At 40.0% G+C, this 18,345-nt stretch overlaps 1 protein-coding gene across 7 annotated transcripts in view; it reads right to left on the minus strand.

The window, feature by feature from the left end:
* Nucleotides 1-18,345, minus strand: part of ccdc191 (coiled-coil domain containing 191) — a 74,956-nt gene that overhangs the window by 18,825 nt on the left and 37,786 nt on the right. For all 7 annotated transcript variants that reach the window (XR_011341840.1, XR_011341842.1, XM_069890009.1 and 4 more), the window contains 5 exons: nucleotides 14,843-15,012; nucleotides 14,329-14,552; nucleotides 12,026-12,194; nucleotides 5,978-6,168; nucleotides 1,752-1,992 (listed from right to left, as the gene is read on the minus strand). Coding sequence is in view for 5 of the 7 variants with exons in the window: in XM_069890009.1 (XP_069746110.1) it covers nucleotides 1,752-1,992; nucleotides 5,978-6,168; nucleotides 12,026-12,194; nucleotides 14,329-14,552; nucleotides 14,843-15,012 (995 nt within the window). In the remaining 2 variants the exon portion in view is untranslated. The remainder of the gene's footprint in view (nucleotides 1-1,751; nucleotides 1,993-5,977; nucleotides 6,169-12,025; nucleotides 12,195-14,328; nucleotides 14,553-14,842; nucleotides 15,013-18,345) is intronic.

Below are 18,345 nucleotides of genomic sequence, written 5' to 3' on the forward strand. Positions count from 1 at the left end.
TTCTACTCAAAGGTTTTTTCCAAAATTCCTTCAACCTGTGACATCAGTCCGGCTCTGAAAAAAAATTGGATAACTGAGAATTTCTGACTTATATAAAATTCACTTATATAAAATTTTTCAGCTTCAAAATTTTTTGGATAAATGAGGATTTCTGATTTTTATGAAGTCCTCAATTATCCGAAAACATTTTTTTAAGTGCCGAACAGACGTCACTTCTGGGACCAAAAATATTTTGGATAACTGAGGATTTCAGGTAATCCGATTTTGGATAATCGGAGTTGTACTGAAATCGGTGTAACCATTCCCTTTTGTACTCAAAGTGAGACATTGTTTATTATTTACTTTCATGTAGATATATTGCAGAAATCAAGTAGTTTGTGCACGTATCAGCTGAGCATGGTGATGCTGGACCTAATGGTAGTTTATTGCTGAAATTATGGATTTCAGAATCAGAAATTATCGACATGAACAAGTCACAAAATTTATTGTTTTGTGGCAGGATTATAGTGAAAATACATTTAAATTACATTTAAAAATAAATGAGTGCAAAAATAAGAGAAAGTGAGGTATTGTCTGTGGTTCATTGTTCATTCAGAAAACTGATGACAGAGGGGAAGAAGCTGTCATTGTGCTGCTGGGTGTTTGTCTTCAGGCTCCTGTACCTCCTTCCTTCCTAATAGTAGCAGTGTGAAGAGAGGATCCTTGAGGATAAATGCTATTTTCTTAAGAAATTGCCTCTTGAGGAGGTCCTCAAAGGAATGAAGACCGATGCACATGATGGCACTGGCTGAGTTCACAACTCTAGTTTTTTTCCTGTCCTGTGCATTGGCACCTTCTTACCAGACAGCGATGCAACCAGTCAGAATGCTCTCCATGGTATACTTACAGAAATTTGTAAGTCTTTGGTAATGTACCAAATCCTTTAAACTCCTCACGAAGTACAGCTGGTGGCTAGCCTTTTTCTTGATTGCATCAACATGGAGGCCCCAGGCAGATCTTCAAAGATGATGAAAATCCTCGGACTTGAAGTTCTTATCCCTTTCCACTGCTAACCCCTCAGTGACGATTGGTTTCTCCTGAAGTCCACAATCAGCTGCTTGGTTTTGCTTATGTTGAATGCAAGGTTGATGTTGTGACACCACTCAACTAGCTGATCGATCTCCCTCCTGTATGCTTCCTCATTGCCGTCAGTGATTCTATCAATGCCGTAGTCGAAGAAGACCAGTCATATGTATGAGTTGCTGTTTTCAAGGTGATCCAGAGCTGAGTAGAGAGCCAGTGATAATGCATCTGCGGTGGAGCGATTGCAATGACAGGTGAATTGCAGTGGATCTAATCCTTTGCTTAGATATGAGTTAACCCTGGCCATGAACAACCTCTCAAAGCATTTCATCACAGAAGTTAGTGCTACTGGGTGAGAGTCATTGAGGCAGCTCACTCTACTCTCCTTGGGTACCGGAATGATTGATGCCCTTTTGAAGTAAGTGGGAACCTCTGACTGCAGCGATGAGAGATTGAAAATGTCTGTGAACATTCATCATTGCCAATATAGAGCTTTAGAGTATTTCTAGACCACAAACTCTTGGCTTGAGATCTATTTTTTTTGCATGGAACATACAAACTTTCCATGCAAATTAACCTGAACTTCAAGTATACAAACTGTAATTTGACATCATTTTTAAAGAATTGAATATAATTTATTAAAACACTGAGTTGTATAAAATTCAAATGACTACTTTAGCCCCACTTACCATGTTTTGAGCTGGAACAACCTGCTGCATCCCATGTAACCATCTCGAAGCTCTGCAGGAAACTGCTGTCAATTTCCCAGAGGAGGCAGAATCCAATAGGGCTGCCATCTTTTGTTTTGTCTTCTTTTTTTGTGCCTCCAATTCTCTCTTTTCTTTCTCAGCCTTGCACCATAATTGCCAATTTGTAAAGCAGTACCTGAGCTTGTGTTTCCGGTTACATTCTGATGCAAGCTGCTTCTTTCTGTGTACAGAGAGGGTATTTAATTGTATTAACTGCTTAAGTATTCAATATTGTTACTGAAATTAAAAAATTGAATGTAACATTGCAAAAGCATTTTACCACCAATACATTTTGGTGAAAATATTATAACACAATTCAGATATTGTTTAATGCTACTACAAAAAAGAAACATATTCTGTAAGAATGATACAGCATGTAAATAGGTTCTTTCTGCTCTCCAGAAAATATTGGTTCAGATCACATGAAACATCACTCGAGTTTGCAATACTTTTCTATCCATAAATTCACATCATCACAATATCCAACAGAATTCAATTTTCTACTGAACTGACCTGAAGCCCCCTCGCTCTGTCCTCCGGACATTAAACATCGGGCTCACAATATCAACAAATCAGCTGACAAAGATGACTGCTAATTGGCACACTGACCCATATCTTGGGGAGGGTGAACATCAGCACTCCAACTCCTATTCGTATACCAACTTCCCCACCACATCACTCAAAATCACTTTTTTTCTCCCCAGAGATACAGAACAGAAACAGGCTCTTATGGTCCACATGCCCAAATACACCCAAGTGACCAATTAACCTACTAACCCTGTGAAACTTTAGAACATGGAGGAAACCCCAATGGGGAAAACACAAACTCCTTACAAACTGCGCCATATAGTAACCCAGGTTCCTGGCACTGTAATAGAAGTTCACGAACCATGCTGCTCTTCACAGCCACAAATTGCTATCTTGAGAGATTCTCCCTCCACAGCCTCCAAACTAAAATCCCTCAATACAAGTTTAAGTTTGTAACATGATACCTGCTGCAGTGAGAACAGACCAATAGCAATGTGGTCAGTTCTGAGCCTCAGAAGGGAAGGGGGAAGAGTGATGATCATAAGTGACTTGATAGTTAGAAGAGATAGGAGATTCTGCAGCTTTATGGTCCCAGAGGACTGTAAAATACCATACATCACCCCACTAATCAAGAAAGGAGGGAGGCAGTAGAAAGGAAATTATAAACCAGTTAGTGATGTCAGTGGTTGGGAAGATTTTGGAGTCAATTGTCAACGTTGAGGTTCTTGGGTACAAACAGGCATGTGACAAAATAGGCCAAAGCCAGTATCGTTTCCTTCAGGGAAAATCTTGCTTGACAAACCTACTGGAATGCTTTGAAGAAGTGACAATCAAGATGAAGGAGATGCAGTGAAGGTTGGTCAGAAGCTCATTCTGCACTCCCACCACCCTCTGAATGAAGAAATTACCCCTTATGTTTCCCTATACTTTTCCCCCTTCAATCTCAATCCATCTTCTCTTGTTTGAATCTTCTCCCCCACTCTCAATGGAAAAAGCCTATCCACATTTACTCTGTCCCCCCTATAATTTTAAATACTTCTATCAAATCACCCCTCAATCTTCTATGCTCCAGGGAGTAAGTTGAACTTGTACAACCTCTCCCTGTAGGTCAAACCCTGAAACCCAGGCAACATTCCTATAAATCTTCTCTGCACTTTATTTTGTTGATGTCCTTCCTATAATTCAGCGACCAAAACTGCACGTAATATTCCACATTTGGCCTTACCAATGCCCTATACAACTTCAACATGACATCCCAACTCCTGTACTCAATACTCTGATTTATGAAGGCCAACATACCAAAAGCTTTCTTCACCACCCTATCTACATGTGGCTCCACTTTCGGGGAATTATGTACCAGAATTCCTAAATCCCTTTGTTCTACTGCACTCCTCAATTGTCTATCATTTATCATGGCCTTTATTGATTATTCCTTCCTAAATGGAGTTTAATACTGATAAATGTGAGGTGCTACATCAGTCATCTTTCAGCCCACTCTTCTAATTGGCCTATATCCCACTGCAATCTTAGTATCACCTACATAATTACTAATCCAGTTTACCACCCTATCATGCAGATCATTAATATATATGACAAACAACAATGGACCCAGTACCGATCCCTGAGGCACTCCCACTAGTCACCGGCCTCCAAGTTGACAAACAATTTTCCACCATTACTCTCTGGCATTTCCCATTCATCCATTGTTGAATCCATTTCACCACTTCAACATTAATACCCAATGACTGAACCTTCTTAATTAACCTCTCATGCAGAACCTTGTCAAAGTCCATAAAGTCAAAATCCACAGCCTTCCCTTCGTCAACCCTCTTAGTAACCTCGATAAGATTTGTTAAACATGATCTACTACGTACATGTTGACTACTCCTCCCTCCAGTCCCTGGTTATCCAAATAATATAAATTTCATCCCTAAGAATACTCTCCATTAATTTACCTACCACCAATGTCAGACTCAAAGGCCTATAATTATCCAGTTTACTTTTAGAGCCTTTTTTTTTAAAAAAACAGTGGAACAACATGAGCTAGTCTCCAATCCTATGGCACCTCCCCCATGGTAATGACATTTTAAATATTTCTGTCTGAGCTCCTGCTATTTCTATACTAACCTCCCTCAAGGTCCTAGGGAATATCTTGTCAGGACCTGGAGATTTATCCACCTTAATTCCTTTTAAAAATATACAGATTAATGAGGAGGTAGTTCTGGCTACTTTCCATGACCTCACTACTAGTATTCCTCACTTCACCTGACTCAATATTCCTTTCCTTAATGAAGACTGAAGAAATCATTTAAAATTCGCCTATCTATTCTGACTCCTCACATAGACTACCTCTCTGATCCTTGAGGGGCCCAATTTTATCCTTCACTATTCTTTTACTTTTAATGTACCTATAAAAACCCTTTGGATTTATTTTTAACCTTGCCTGCCAAAGCAGCCTCATATTTCCTTTTAGCCTTTCTAATTTCTTTAAGATTTGTTTTGCACACTTTATATTCCTCAAGCACCTCATTTATTCCCTGCTGTCTATACCTATTGTACACATCTCTCTTCCTCCGAACCAAATTTCCAATATCCCTTGAAAACCAAGGCTCCCTATATTTTCTAACCTTTCCTATAATCCTCACAGGGACAGACCGACTCTGTACTCTCAAAATTCCCCCTTTGAATATCCTCCATTTGTCTATTGCATCCTTCCCAGAAAATAAATTATCCCAATCCACCCCTTCTAAATCCTTTCACATCTCCTCAAAATTAGCCTTGTTCCAATCAAGATTAGATTGGCCCAGCTCTATCCTTCTCCATAATTAACCTAAAAAGGAGATCCAATATTGCCCCCTCTCTAGTTGGTTCTTTAAAATCTCCAACAATCACCACCTTATGTTTACTACACATATATGCTATCTACTTACAAATTTGCTCCTCTAATTCCCCCTCCACCATCAGACTCCTCAAAAACAAACTCAGATTCATTTAAGGACTCTTACTTTTGTACTTTACTGATTTTTTCTCTCTTTATTCCATAGTTTGTTTACATTTATTTGTGTACATTGTGCACTTTTTTTTTGCACTACCAATAAGTGGTAATTCTACCTTGCCCACAAGAAAAAGAATCTTAGGGTTGCATGTATGTATCCTGATAATAAATCTAAATGTGTGTTATGTCTGGTTGTGCATCTGCATGTTTTAAATTGAGGGCGAGAGAATGCTGTTTCGTCGGGTTGTACTTGTGCAATCAAATGAGAAAGACAATAAACTTGACTTCCTCCACATGATCCTTCTGTTTTCCTTGATTCTCTCCCCCTCTAGCATCCATTAATCTACTACATGACAGACAATCTTTCACCTCTATCTGGTTCACCAATCCCACACGGGACCCCTGTCTCACCCCTCCTGCCATGTCTTCTCTAGTCTCAATAAAGGGTTTCAGCTTGAAATTTTCCCTGCTGATGCCACTTGACCCATTGAAATACTTCAGTAATGTGTTTAGCAAAATATTTAGCATTTTGGTTTATTAGACTTTCATGAAAAATTTTCATATTTGTATGTCAGATGAATAAGAAATGACTTTCTGGACTACAGTGTATCATTTCATTTCAGCATGGGTTCCCATCACTTACCTAGTTTCTACCTGCAGATCCATCTCAGTGCATTGCACCTCTTGTTCCAATTTCTTTCCCCATATATACCTTCTCCAGGCTCGGAAAATTCGAAGCTGGCTCTTCCAATCAGACAAGGCACTTGCTTTACCCATTTTAAGTCTGCGTTCCAGAACCAATTTGTACCAAGTTGAAAAATGTTTCTGCAAACACTAGTTTGAAATTGTAAGTATTAGTCCACCAACATTTTTAACAGATTAAAATAACTGAGCTCGTATATAGATCATTATATTGGATAAGCATATGATTAGAGGTTAGAATACCGCGGCTTTTGAAAATGCTGTGATTAATCATGTCATTTAAGATCACAAGAAGAATACATCAAATGAGAAGAATGACAACTTTGCCAACAGCTCATAAATCAGTGTCAATTGTTGGGTCGTAACATTTAAAGAGTACAACTAGGTTGAGTTACTTGTACTGCACCTGAAGCTACCAGTCTAAGTGCTAGTCAGCTTTGACTAATTAGGCATCACTCATGTAAGACATTTCAGCTGAAATTCTTGGGAGCTTTAGTCCAATTTCTGTAAGAATCCTGCAAGTTTCCCAATAAGATTACCTCATAATATGCATACAGTAATAGGAATGAATCTACATTGTGGATTTAAAAAATTCAACAATTTACTGTAGGAAAATAATAGTGTTGAGTGTTAAAGTGGATCAAAACCTAATTTTGTATTGGAAAGGAGACCTAGTTTAATGTAACACTAAACAAGCATTTACCAGTGTAAAGTTTGATGATTATTATTCAAGCAATGGGAGGGTGAATCAATGCGAAATCCCTTCTGCGCATGTGCAGCCATTCCTCTACAGTCTGGAGGGGATTAGCCATTGAACTTACATAAGCTAAACTAGAGAAACCAACTATGACACAAACCTGTGGCTGAACATATTTATTACAAACCAAACATCTTTATCCATAAACAAGAAAAAAGGGGAGGGAGAGGTGGGCACAATGACTCACCAACTCCCATTGCTCGAAAAATAATCATCAAACTTTGCACAGTTAAGTGCTCGTTTAATGTTCTATTATTCTTCACAATGTAAGTTGGTTTGCCAACGTGAGAGTTTGTAGCTCAGTGGCTTATCCCCTTTGGGAGGTCCAACAGATCATAATCACTTCAATGGGTCCCCCTACTGCAGCCATATTCAATCTGCCACATGTAGGATGGAAGACGTGAAACTCTGCCCCTCTGAATTTAAAAGTTTGTTGTAGAACCTATTAAAGATTCTCTCATTACTCCATCCTGCCTGGAGGAGGATATCCCATATAAGGATCTTGGCCCTATTGGCTGCCAAGGTTGCCATCGCTCTAGTTGAATGGGACCCAAACTGAGAAATATCCACTCCAGCCACTCTCATGACCTCCCACAACCATCTGACCAATGGCTGGGAGGTAGCCCGCTGAAGCGGTCTTTTTTGTTACATATAAAGACCTAGTTTTTACCCGCAAATCCACCTCAGTGCATTGCATCTCATTTAATCTAATAGATTTTGTACATACAACAAATCTTCTGAAACAATCCAGCACACATAATCTTTCATCTTTTCCATATGCATACAATGAAAATTTTGTCCTAAATCTCCCTTGCCTGTTATGTTTCAAAATGTCTGTAACTTGAATGCTTACGTAGTCCTCCTCCCAAAGGATATAGTCCACATGAATGAAAGACAAAGTTTGTACCCTCTGAGCCGATGTCAAGGCCATCATCATTATCAGCTTATGGGACAGACTACATAAGTCCAAACTGGTAGTTGGTGACAATAGCCTTAAATAGTCCAAAACAATCTTTATATCCCAAATTTCCTTATATCAGGGTACCGGAGGATACGTGGAACATTCCTTTCATAAATCTTTTGATCAGGGGGTGGTTCATCATCTCATGCTCAGAGTCCTGAAGTGTCAAGAAAACAGCCAGTGCACTCTTTGCTGTATTAACTGCATTGTAGCTGGCCCCCTGCACATAGAATATATTGGTTAGAAAACTCAGGACGCCTCCAATAGAGGCTGACTTCATTCAGTCCGATTTGTGCACAGTACTCCCCACCATAAGCCTTGGAGTACAGGGAACCAACATTGGGAAGGCCAATTTGACACTACCAGCAATCCCATGGCACTGTCTTCCTGCATCTTATTCAGGCACTGCCACCAAGGTGAATGGAGGGGAATGCATAAAAGTTATATTTTGACCAGACCAGGGTAAAGGCATCAATGGCCTCCCCTTGGAGATCTGGCAGCCAGGACACAAACCTCAGAACCTGGACATTAAGCCTGGATGCAAACAAATCTATCTCCAGCATGCCAAAGGTGTCTGCTAGTAGTTTAAAATATTTCTTACCCAGAGTTCACTCAGTGCTATCATTGAATTTTCTGGTCATTAGGTCCACCTGTATGTTTATCCGACCTGGAAGGTAGGCGGCAGTAACCGAAATGTTTATTTGAATGCACCAGTGCCAAGTCTCAATGGCTAACTTGTTACAGGAAACAGATTTGAGACCTCCCATATTATTGAGTTATCCAACCTCAACAGTACATGAATGTCAGCTTCCCTCGCACAGAAAGACTTTAGTGCTAAAAAACCTGCCAGCATTTCCAAATAATTGATAACTGATTTTCAGGCCTCCCTGAGCTACAGCAGAGGCCTCCCTGCCTCCAGCAGAGACCTTTAGATTTGTGGCTCCCCATCCTTTGCCACTAGCATCAGACCTGATCTCCAGGTCCACCTTTCTGAGTTCGATTCTTGTGTAAGCCAGCGAGATATCATCAATCCACCATGCCAGGTTGGATCTGGCCTCACTTATCAGCCTCATGGGCCTGTCAAAATGTCCCCAGCTGCCTTAAGAGCTGATATTTTGTCCCTTTCCAGGAAACAATAATTTAGTAGACCACATTGTACTGTCAGGAAAGCTGCTACCAATTTCCCAATCAACCTGGTCACCTTTCTTATGGAGGGACGATACTCTGTCATGAGCACTGTCCTAATGAACTGTCCTAATCTCTGTCACTTTATCCTCTTGCAGGGTAACTTTCATGACTGTTGTATCAATAATGAAGCTGAGGATTTTAACCTTTAGTAGGCACCAGTCCTGATTTCTTGGGATGTATAAGAAACCTCACATGGCTTCATAATCTCGAGGTGGCTGCTACTGCCCTTTTAGTTTCCTTGAATGATCTGCCTACAATAGGGTATCGTCTAGGTAACTCATTACCATATGCCTCTCTTTCCTGAGTCTTGCAAACAACAGCTTCAGTAACTTGGTAAATACCCTGGACACTGAGCTTAGCCCATTTGGCAAAGCCTGATACAAGTATACAATCCTTTATCAGGGTTTTCTGTGGATCAAATTCGATTTTATATCCCTTCACTGTCTGCCGAATAGAAGCATCAGTGGTAATATTACACCATCTATCATAGAATAGCATTAATCAAACGCCAATCATTAAAGACTTGTAATTATCAAGTGTACCTAACTGTAATTGCATAGCGTTCACTTCCTTAGTCTACGTGCATTCTGGGCCCACCTCCACGAAGCACTTTGAGCAGGAACATTCTGCTATCTCCACGGAGGGTGTTGCCATAAAAAAGGCCTGCTGGTTGTTGTCGCTTGAAGTGGGAAACCGCTTTGGATAACCAGCTTAAATTCCCTCACATACCTGCGATAGGGGTGAAACATAACCGGTTCTCTTGACTGTGCTCTCGGATCTCTGATCATGCCAGCCACTGCCTTCTGCTGCTCACTCAAATCTTTCACCTGTTTGCTGAGATCGTCACCAAATAGAAATTTTCTTACAGGGTTAGTTGGTCTGCACCAAAGAGTATATCTTACATTCAGATCGGGCTTTATCAGCTCCTTCCTGAAAGGCATTCAGTTCACAGTTTACATGGAGTAACAGCACCAGAGAATCTTGTTGGGTCTCCGATAAATCACATGAGAGCGTTTGTGCGAATCCAGGGATATCTTTAACCAGTGACCCCTGTCGTCTTTGCAATTTCATGTCTTTTACCCTCGTGGCAACCTTCAAATTGTCCCATATTGCTTTGTTTATCTTGGGCACCTCCAACAGAGGGCAGTTAACAGAGCAGGGGTATTTCTTGATAGATTCTTCAAGAAGCGTCTCCTGAAAACCATTGGATTCCATACAAGTTATTGTTCCTGCAATATCATCCTCTAGTGGTTGACCGATATCCTTCGGTACTGCAAACTTTGCGGCAATAGTTGGTATGTGACTCTCATCCTAGCTGGCCTCCATTTCCATCCCGTCATCATCTTCCCATGCATAATCATAAATGTCCTCCCCCTTCTCTGATGGTGTTGGAAACTTACTCACCGTGGCCATCTCCAGTTCCTCCAATTGTCTAGATGACTTACAATTTTGTCGCTGATCAAGGCCTCTGCTCTCTGGTAGGCCTTACTCTCAGACCCTGATCGAGCGGGTGGCCATCGTACAGAGACCATGCCCTTCCTCGGGCCTTTACTGGTGGTTATTCTCGCCGGTCGAGTGGGCAGCTTCGCTACGCTCTTGTGCGGGGTAATCCCCTTTGCTGCCACTCGATGTACTGAGGTCCAATTGTCTCATGCAGCGGCATAATGGTATCACTGCCTGTTTTTTGAGATTCCCACTTCAATGAAGCCAGGTTGGTGCAGCCAGACTTGGACTCTACCTTCACTGAAGGTAAATCCCACCCCCAGTGAAGGTAGATCAGCATCACTGCTATCGTTTTCAGACCACAACTTCAACAAAGCTAGGTCAGTGCAGCCAGCCTTGGGCCCCACTTTAGACAAAGGTATGCCACTGCCACCTGATTCCACCCCCAATGGAGATAAGTCAGTCGCTGCTCCTCAGTTGGGCCACTGCACCCCAGGCAGGCCTGATGAATTTTTGGCGCTAACGAAGCGTATGGGGGCTCTTCTTGTGGCCTTCCTCCTCAGGCTCTTGCTGCCTTGCCTCTGCTCCAGCCCCTCATCTAGACCCAGGAACCTCCCACTGGTTGTCCTGGACCTTTTCCAGTACACCTCCGCCTCCGGAGGGCTACATCGGGGCCTTCCTTTATCAGAACCCAGGAACCTCCCAATGGTAGTCCTGGAGTTTTTACTGCTCACCTTCTATGGAGGGCTCATTTGGGGGTTTGACTCCATTTTTGTGGATCGCTCTCCTGTGATCTCCCTCAGGGCTCTGCTCCTTTGGCCTTACTATTTTAGCACTTTTTTGGGGTTTCCCTACTACAATTTCCCTCTAATTCAGCACTTTTTTGCTCCCGCGCTAAAAACTTGTGCTACTCCTCATAAGTCAATGGATGTAATGGCTGCGCATGTGCGTATGGAATCTCAGATTAGTGAACTAATGTACATTGTGAAGAATAATCTCACTTATATTATATGGAGGATGATGAGGGGCTTTCTTTTTTAAAAACAATAGATTCTGACATAGTTGAATTATTTTGCTGAGTAGTCTTGAGCAAAATAGTAATCTCCCATAAAACAATGTACAGTGAATAAGCTAATCCCAGATGAATACACATTCTCAGCTCCAGTTACTTAGTTATTATAATGTTTCCAGAATGCAACTTGGCTCTAGGCTAGTGATTCTCAACCTTTTTCTTTCCACTCACATACCACTTTAAGTAATCCCTTTGCCATTGGTGCTCTGTGATTAGTAAGGGATTGCTTAAGGTGGTATGTGGATGAAAAGAAAAAGTTTGAAAACCACTGTTTTAATCGTACCTCATTGACTTGTTATGTGCATGGTTTTGTAACTCCAGGAATGGGTCAATGACAATTTTTCTCAAGCAAAATATTTCAGTAACAATTCGGTCTGAGCAGTGATTCTCACCCTCCCTTCCCACTCACATGTCACCTTAAGCAATCCCTTGCTAATAGCCGAGCACTTATGGCATAGGGATTACTTAAAGTGGAGTGGAAAGAAAAAGGTTGAGAACCACTGCTCTAGGCAATCAAGGTAATGCCAAATTGTAACTTATTTTTTGCTGTTTATTGATTGGTTCTCACCCGGAGCTGGTTAGATTTAATCCTGGCATCAACCTCCTGCATTATCTGAAGATTCTCAACTTCATGACGATCCTGGTTCTTCTGCTGTAGTAATTCTATTAGTGCTTGTCTGACTTTCTCCTGAGCCAATAATTTCTGCTTTTCCTCTTTTTTTTGATGTTCCTGTTCACTGTAAAGCAAGATGTATATTGAATTAATTTTAAAGATATATCATTATAAAACTTTGATCTATAGCAGTGGTTTCCAAACTTTTTCTTTCCACTTACATACCACTTTAAGTAATTCCTATACCATAGGTGCTCTGTGATTAGTAAGGGATTGCTTAAGGTGGTAAATGAGTGGAAAGATAAAGTTTGAAAACCACTGGTCTATAGTTTAAGTTTGTCACAAAATACCTAGTACAGTGAGAAAGGTTCTTCTTCAACAGACCAATAGGTTATCTTGGGCATTTAGAATCTTTTTTTCCCCAACACAGTTGTGTATAAGAGCACAAATTACAAAGTATATGATGAGCTCAACTTATGAAAGATGTAAATACTTTAGAGAGGACCCAGAAAAGATTTTGTAAAATCTGGGTTGCTCAGAATAGAACACTTTATAAGAAGATCTGAGAGATGATTTTGAAAGTGTAGTAAGAAGGTAGAACGAAACGGTTTCCATTGGTGGTGATGGTGGACAAAAGCTAGGGGATAAAGAATGAAGGAAGCTGGCAAAAGTATTAAAAAAGTGACACAAGAAAACTTATGTTGTGAGTTGTCAATTGTCTGGCATACCACTGTCAGGCCAATTGTGGAGGTAGATTCAAGGGCATGATTAAAAATAGTGAAGATGAAACAAATGAAAAGAGGAAAAAACCCTATGAGTAGAGGTTGGTGACGTGGAAGTAGCTAGATTGCACTTGGGTGTTTTGTCTGATGCTTAAATGTGGGCTTTTATGATTTTTCTGTTCTCATTCCTCCTCTATCACAAGGTCAAGGACACTAAATGTCTCCACTTTCCTTGCTAGGAGTCACCATAAGATGCTTTGACACTTTTTCTTGATCCAGTAATTCCCAAACCTAAGACAATTGTATAGGCTGATTAAATGGCAGAATGGTTACAGAATAGCCAATGTCCTTTTTCAAGTGACTACACTGATGCCCACTTCTAATTGTTAATATGCTCTTGAAACATGTTGTCAACAACCTGCTCTTCTTTTTGATGCTGGAAATTGATATGAAAAGTTAATGTTTAATTTTTTTGGGTTAAAACAGTGAAATTCTTACATTGGAAGCAAACTACTAGCTCATCAAATAAACAATTCTGTACAAAAAATAAAACTGCTGGGATTAGTTTTTCACTTAAACTCAGCAAGATATCAGAAGCAAAATACAGTATGTACTTGTGTAAAAGTCACATTTTGTAGACCATTTTTAATGTTAAATTTATAGTGTGGACTATTACATGGATATTACTTTTGAGTGGTTGAAATTCACACTAGAATCCAAATAAACACCAGTAGCAGAAGTCCAAATGATCTCTCAACAAATAAAAAAAAGCACAATGAATTAAAGTAACAACACAGAGTCTATGCATCAAAACACAAGTACAACCACAGGGGAGGTCGGGACCGTGGTAAGATTCTGCGTCGTCCAAAGCTCAGATGGGCAGGTGGCTGGGTCAAGGTCTGTGAATGAGGAATCAGGAGCTCTGATGGACAGGTGGCTAGGACAGCGGTGAGAGTCCACATTCGAGGCATCGGGAGTTTTGATGGGACGGCAACTGGGCCAAGGCAGGAGTTTGCGTTCAAGCCCTCAGAATTTCTGATGGGCAGGCGGCCTTGGGCTGAGGTGAGAGTCCATGTTTGAGGCATTGGGAGTTCCAATCAGCAGGCGGCTGAGGTGAGAGTCCATGTTTAAGGCGTCAGGAGCTCTGATTGATGGGTAGCAGTTCGTGATCGAGGGGTTGGGATCTCGGGCCTGTGGGAGGCCAGAGCCAAGGTGAGAGATGGGTCGACTTTTACATGAAATAGATGGAAAATTGCAGATTTTTGGCCAAAAATTGGGATCAACTTTTACATGACTATATTCATTAATAATAATTTCAAAAAAATTGTGCTTACTTGAGCAAACTAATTTCTGTTTTTCACCTGCAATCCTCAAAGAGATGGCAATCTGAAGGATGGGTTTGAGAGGGAAATGCAACTTGAATCAATGAGCACGACCAAATCATTTCAACAATTTAATTTCCTTGCCTCTCCCACAGAGCAAGATAAAAGTTAAGCAAAATCCTTTTAGCTCTTTCTTGACAGATTACCTACTTACAGTCGCTTTGCTTCTTCCATTAGGTGTCTTTTTTCCATCATTTCTTTCCGTAAATGCACCATTTCTTTTTGAATGTGTTCTTCCTCTTTCTTGTTCTGCAAAGCTTTCTTTCTGTTTTCCTCCTGAAGCAGCTGATGCGCTTCAGCATGTGCTAACTTCTTCATGGCTTTCTCCTGCTTCTGCTTTTCTAACTGAGCTTGCCTTTTCAGACGATTTTCTTTTACCTTTAAGATAGAGATTGGCATCATTTGTTAACATCAAATTCAAGTGATTTTCATTAAGGTATGCTTTTATGTTAAGTTCTACTTGAAATCAAAAACTTAATTCACCAAAAAAAATTTCAAACATGAAAGGTTCATAAAAATAAACACAAATTAATTTTGTAACTGTTTGTGGTAAACAAGTTGATTTACTTGCATTGCAAATCATACTGGTCATGGATTTTAATTTGCCCCAAAATTCACACAAGGGCAAAATTATGACTAGAATATTTTCCCATTAACCTGGTACGCACATGTTGGTGTCTTGCTTCCATACTTATGTGGGTTTTTTTCTGTGGTCTTTCCTCATCTATTCCAAGGTCATCAAGGATTCCAGACTCCTCCATTTTCTTTTCTAGGAGCTGCTGAATGAAGAACTGTGCTGCATCACTTTCTTTCTCTTGCTCCAAATAATTGTATAAATCTAGAGCAAGATGATCAGACACATTAAGTAATTGATGGATGAGGGAATGATATACTTTGTGGATTTTAAAACCATATTCAATGTAATAAAATTTACTGACCCAAATTAGTTAATTGACAGGGGAGTCATCAGAAAATAATATTGTGTTGATTTAAAATCGTTTGTCTAGTATGTAGTGGGTGAATCCAAGGTACAAGGGCACAGTCTTAGAATAAGAAGGTACCCATTTAAAACAGAGACAAGGGGATATTTCTTTAGCCAGATGGTCATGAATTTGTGGAAATCGTTGCCAAATATAGCTGTGGAGGCCAGATCATTGGAGGAGTTTAAGGGAAAAACTGAAAGGTATTTAATTAATCAAGGTATCAAGGGATAGGGAAGGAGTCACGTGATGGAGTAGTGGCCGGACGGTGAACTCCAGCCCTCTCCAGAAAAGTCGGGAAAAACAAGAGAAAACACAAAGGCACAGAAATAAAAGTTACAGAAAAGTGAGTATAAAGGTGGAAAGAAGATGGCGACAAAAAAAGAAAAGTCGAAAGCAACGGTAAGAAGAGAGGAAGAGAAGACAAAGGAGGAAAAAGGTGAAGGCCTTACCTGTCCGAAGAGGCCCGCTGCGGAGAGAGAAACCCGCTCCCTCAGGTCGGTAAATAATGGACTACAAAAATGGCTCGCAGAGCCGAACAAAAGTGCGCAACCGCGCATGCGCGAAGTTTCGCGCATGCGCGATGCGAATGAAAAAAAACACACCGACGGGAGGGGGGACCAGCTGGGGAGTCGATCTCCACAGCCGGCAACGACAGCTGCAGAACACCTGCAGCAAGAAGAGACCACAGAAGACAATAGAAACAAGATAGAAGAGGAGGAAAGGGCAACAAAGAAACAACAGATGGTCAACCCAGAGGAAGAAGAAGAGGAAGAGTATGGTGAAATAGAAGAAGAAAAGAGAGGCAAGGTAAAGGATATACTTGCTCTTATTAGAGGATACATGGAATCATTTAAAGAATGGCAAACACAGGAATTTAAGGATTTAAGAAAAAGAATAAACAACACAGAGGAGAAAATAATTAAAATGGAGATGACCTTAACAGAAATGGGAAAAAAAATGGACAAGATGGAAGAGCGGGCAGTAGCAGCAGAAATGGAGGTAGAAGACTTAAAAAAGAAATTGGAGAAATCTAATAAAAAAACTAAAGAGACACAAGAACTACTAGCTCAAAAAATAGATACAATGGAAAACCATAACAGAAGAAATAACATAAAGATAGTGGGCCTTAAGGAAGATGAAGAAGGCAAGAATATGAGGGAGTTTATAAAAGAGTGGATCCCTAAGACCCTAGGATGTCCAGAACTACAGCATGAAATGGAAATAGAAAGGGCACATAGAGTATTGGCCTCTAAACCACAACCACAACAAAAACCAAGATCTATTGTAGTAAAATTCCTAAGATATACTACAAGAGAAAAGGTACTGGAGAAGACAATGGAAAAAGTAAAAGAGGGCAACAAACCACTGGAGTATAAAGGGCAAAAAATCTTCATTTATCCAGATATAAGTTTTGAACTCCTAAAGAAGAGAAAAGAGTTCAATACAGCAAAGGCGATTTTATGGAAGAAAGGGTATAAATTTATACTAAAGCATCCAGCGGTATTGAAAATATTTATTCCAGGACAGCAAAACAGACTATTCTCAGATCCAGAAGAAGCACGAAAATTTGCAGAACAATTACAAAAATAGACTGAGGGAGGAAGACGGGTAATGAGAGTTAAAATGATCACGACTGATATGTATGTGGGTAAAGACAAAAATAGACTGAGGGATGAAGACGGGTAATGAGAGTAAAAATGATCACGATTGATATGTATGCAGGTAAAGAGGTATAAGAGTGAATAGAGACAATGAGCATACATGAATGTATCTGTACTTAGAGGAAAATATAGATAGTATAGACAAGAATTAATAAGGGAAGGGAAGGTAATGGAATAGAGAGAATAAGGAGGGAATTAAAAGAGGGACCTTTGTGACATATGAAAAGTGAAATCTTTTCTGGGGGAGGCGGGGTGGGGGGAAATAGCGGTCACTGCACAATCAGTTGACGCTTGCGAGTGGATTCGCAAATCCAAATGGAGAGGGGAGATGTGGTTGTCCGACAAGGGATAAAGGACAACTCAGGAGGTGAAGGGGAGATTGGGGATAAATAAGATAGAAATAGGAGAATAAGGAAAATGTTAGATGTTGTAGGAATGTTGTCTTATGAAGAGTTGAAAATAAGAAAACAGAAATGGAAAAGGAGGAAAGGTAATGATGGAAAAACGGAAAGAGAAGATAAACAAAATATAAAAGGGCTACGCTGAACTATATGTCTTTAAATATTAATGGAATACATAACCAAATTAAAAGGAAGAAACTACCAAATTTAAATGAATAAATGTATTCCATTAGAAAAAAATAACATATTGGTTAAGAAATAATATTGAAATATTCGAACAAGTATAGGAGCCTTACATTAAATACAATAGCGAAAACCTACCGGGGACAAACATTACCTAAGTTGATAGAAGGAGAAGGAAAGAAAAGAATGGACTCAGTAGAATTTCTGGTGTAATTTTGTTGAATGACAACATTGTCTGACTGGATTAATGCAACCTAGATTGTATACCTAAAATGGATGAGAGGGGGGGGTGGGGGGGTGGTTTGGGAGGAAAGGGGGGGGGGGGGAGAAAAAGTCACTGTATATGTGTGAAAAGAAATAGTGTATATCATGGCTAATGTGATTTATGGTGTGAAAAATAAAAAAATTTAAAAAAAAAAAAAAAAAAAAAGGTATCAAGGGATATGGGGTAAAGGACAGAACTTGGAATTGGATGTGTGAACAGTTTAGTTCAGGGTGGATTGGCAGAGCAGACTTGATGGGCCAAATAGCCTACTTCTGTTCTGTTTTGTTGTGAATCATGTTGTGTCTTTTCAGTTTTAAATGTTTCCTACATTATTCCACACAGCTATTAAAAAGATAAATGAATATTCCCTTGATTATTTACTATCACTTCCTCCATAGTTTTCTAGAGGAAAGAATTGCTGAAGGAATTCAGCAAATCATACAGCATCCATGGGTGGAAATGGTCAATGTTTCAGGTCTGAACCTTTGATCAATGGGAAAGGGGCTGTTATTACATATATAGAGGGGGAAAGAAGATAGGAGGGGTCCAGAGGTGATAGGCCAGAAGATGTGAGAGGTGGAAAGAGAGAAAGAAATATTAAAATTTTAAAAAGCAGTAAAGCTTTTTTTTTTAAAAAGAAAAGACATGATAGCAAAGGGAAAAAAAATCTCAAAAAAA

Source organism: Narcine bancroftii, chromosome 7, assembly GCF_036971445.1.
Source record: "Narcine bancroftii isolate sNarBan1 chromosome 7, sNarBan1.hap1, whole genome shotgun sequence".
In the NCBI taxonomy this organism is placed as follows: domain Eukaryota; kingdom Metazoa; phylum Chordata; class Chondrichthyes; order Torpediniformes; family Narcinidae; genus Narcine; species Narcine bancroftii.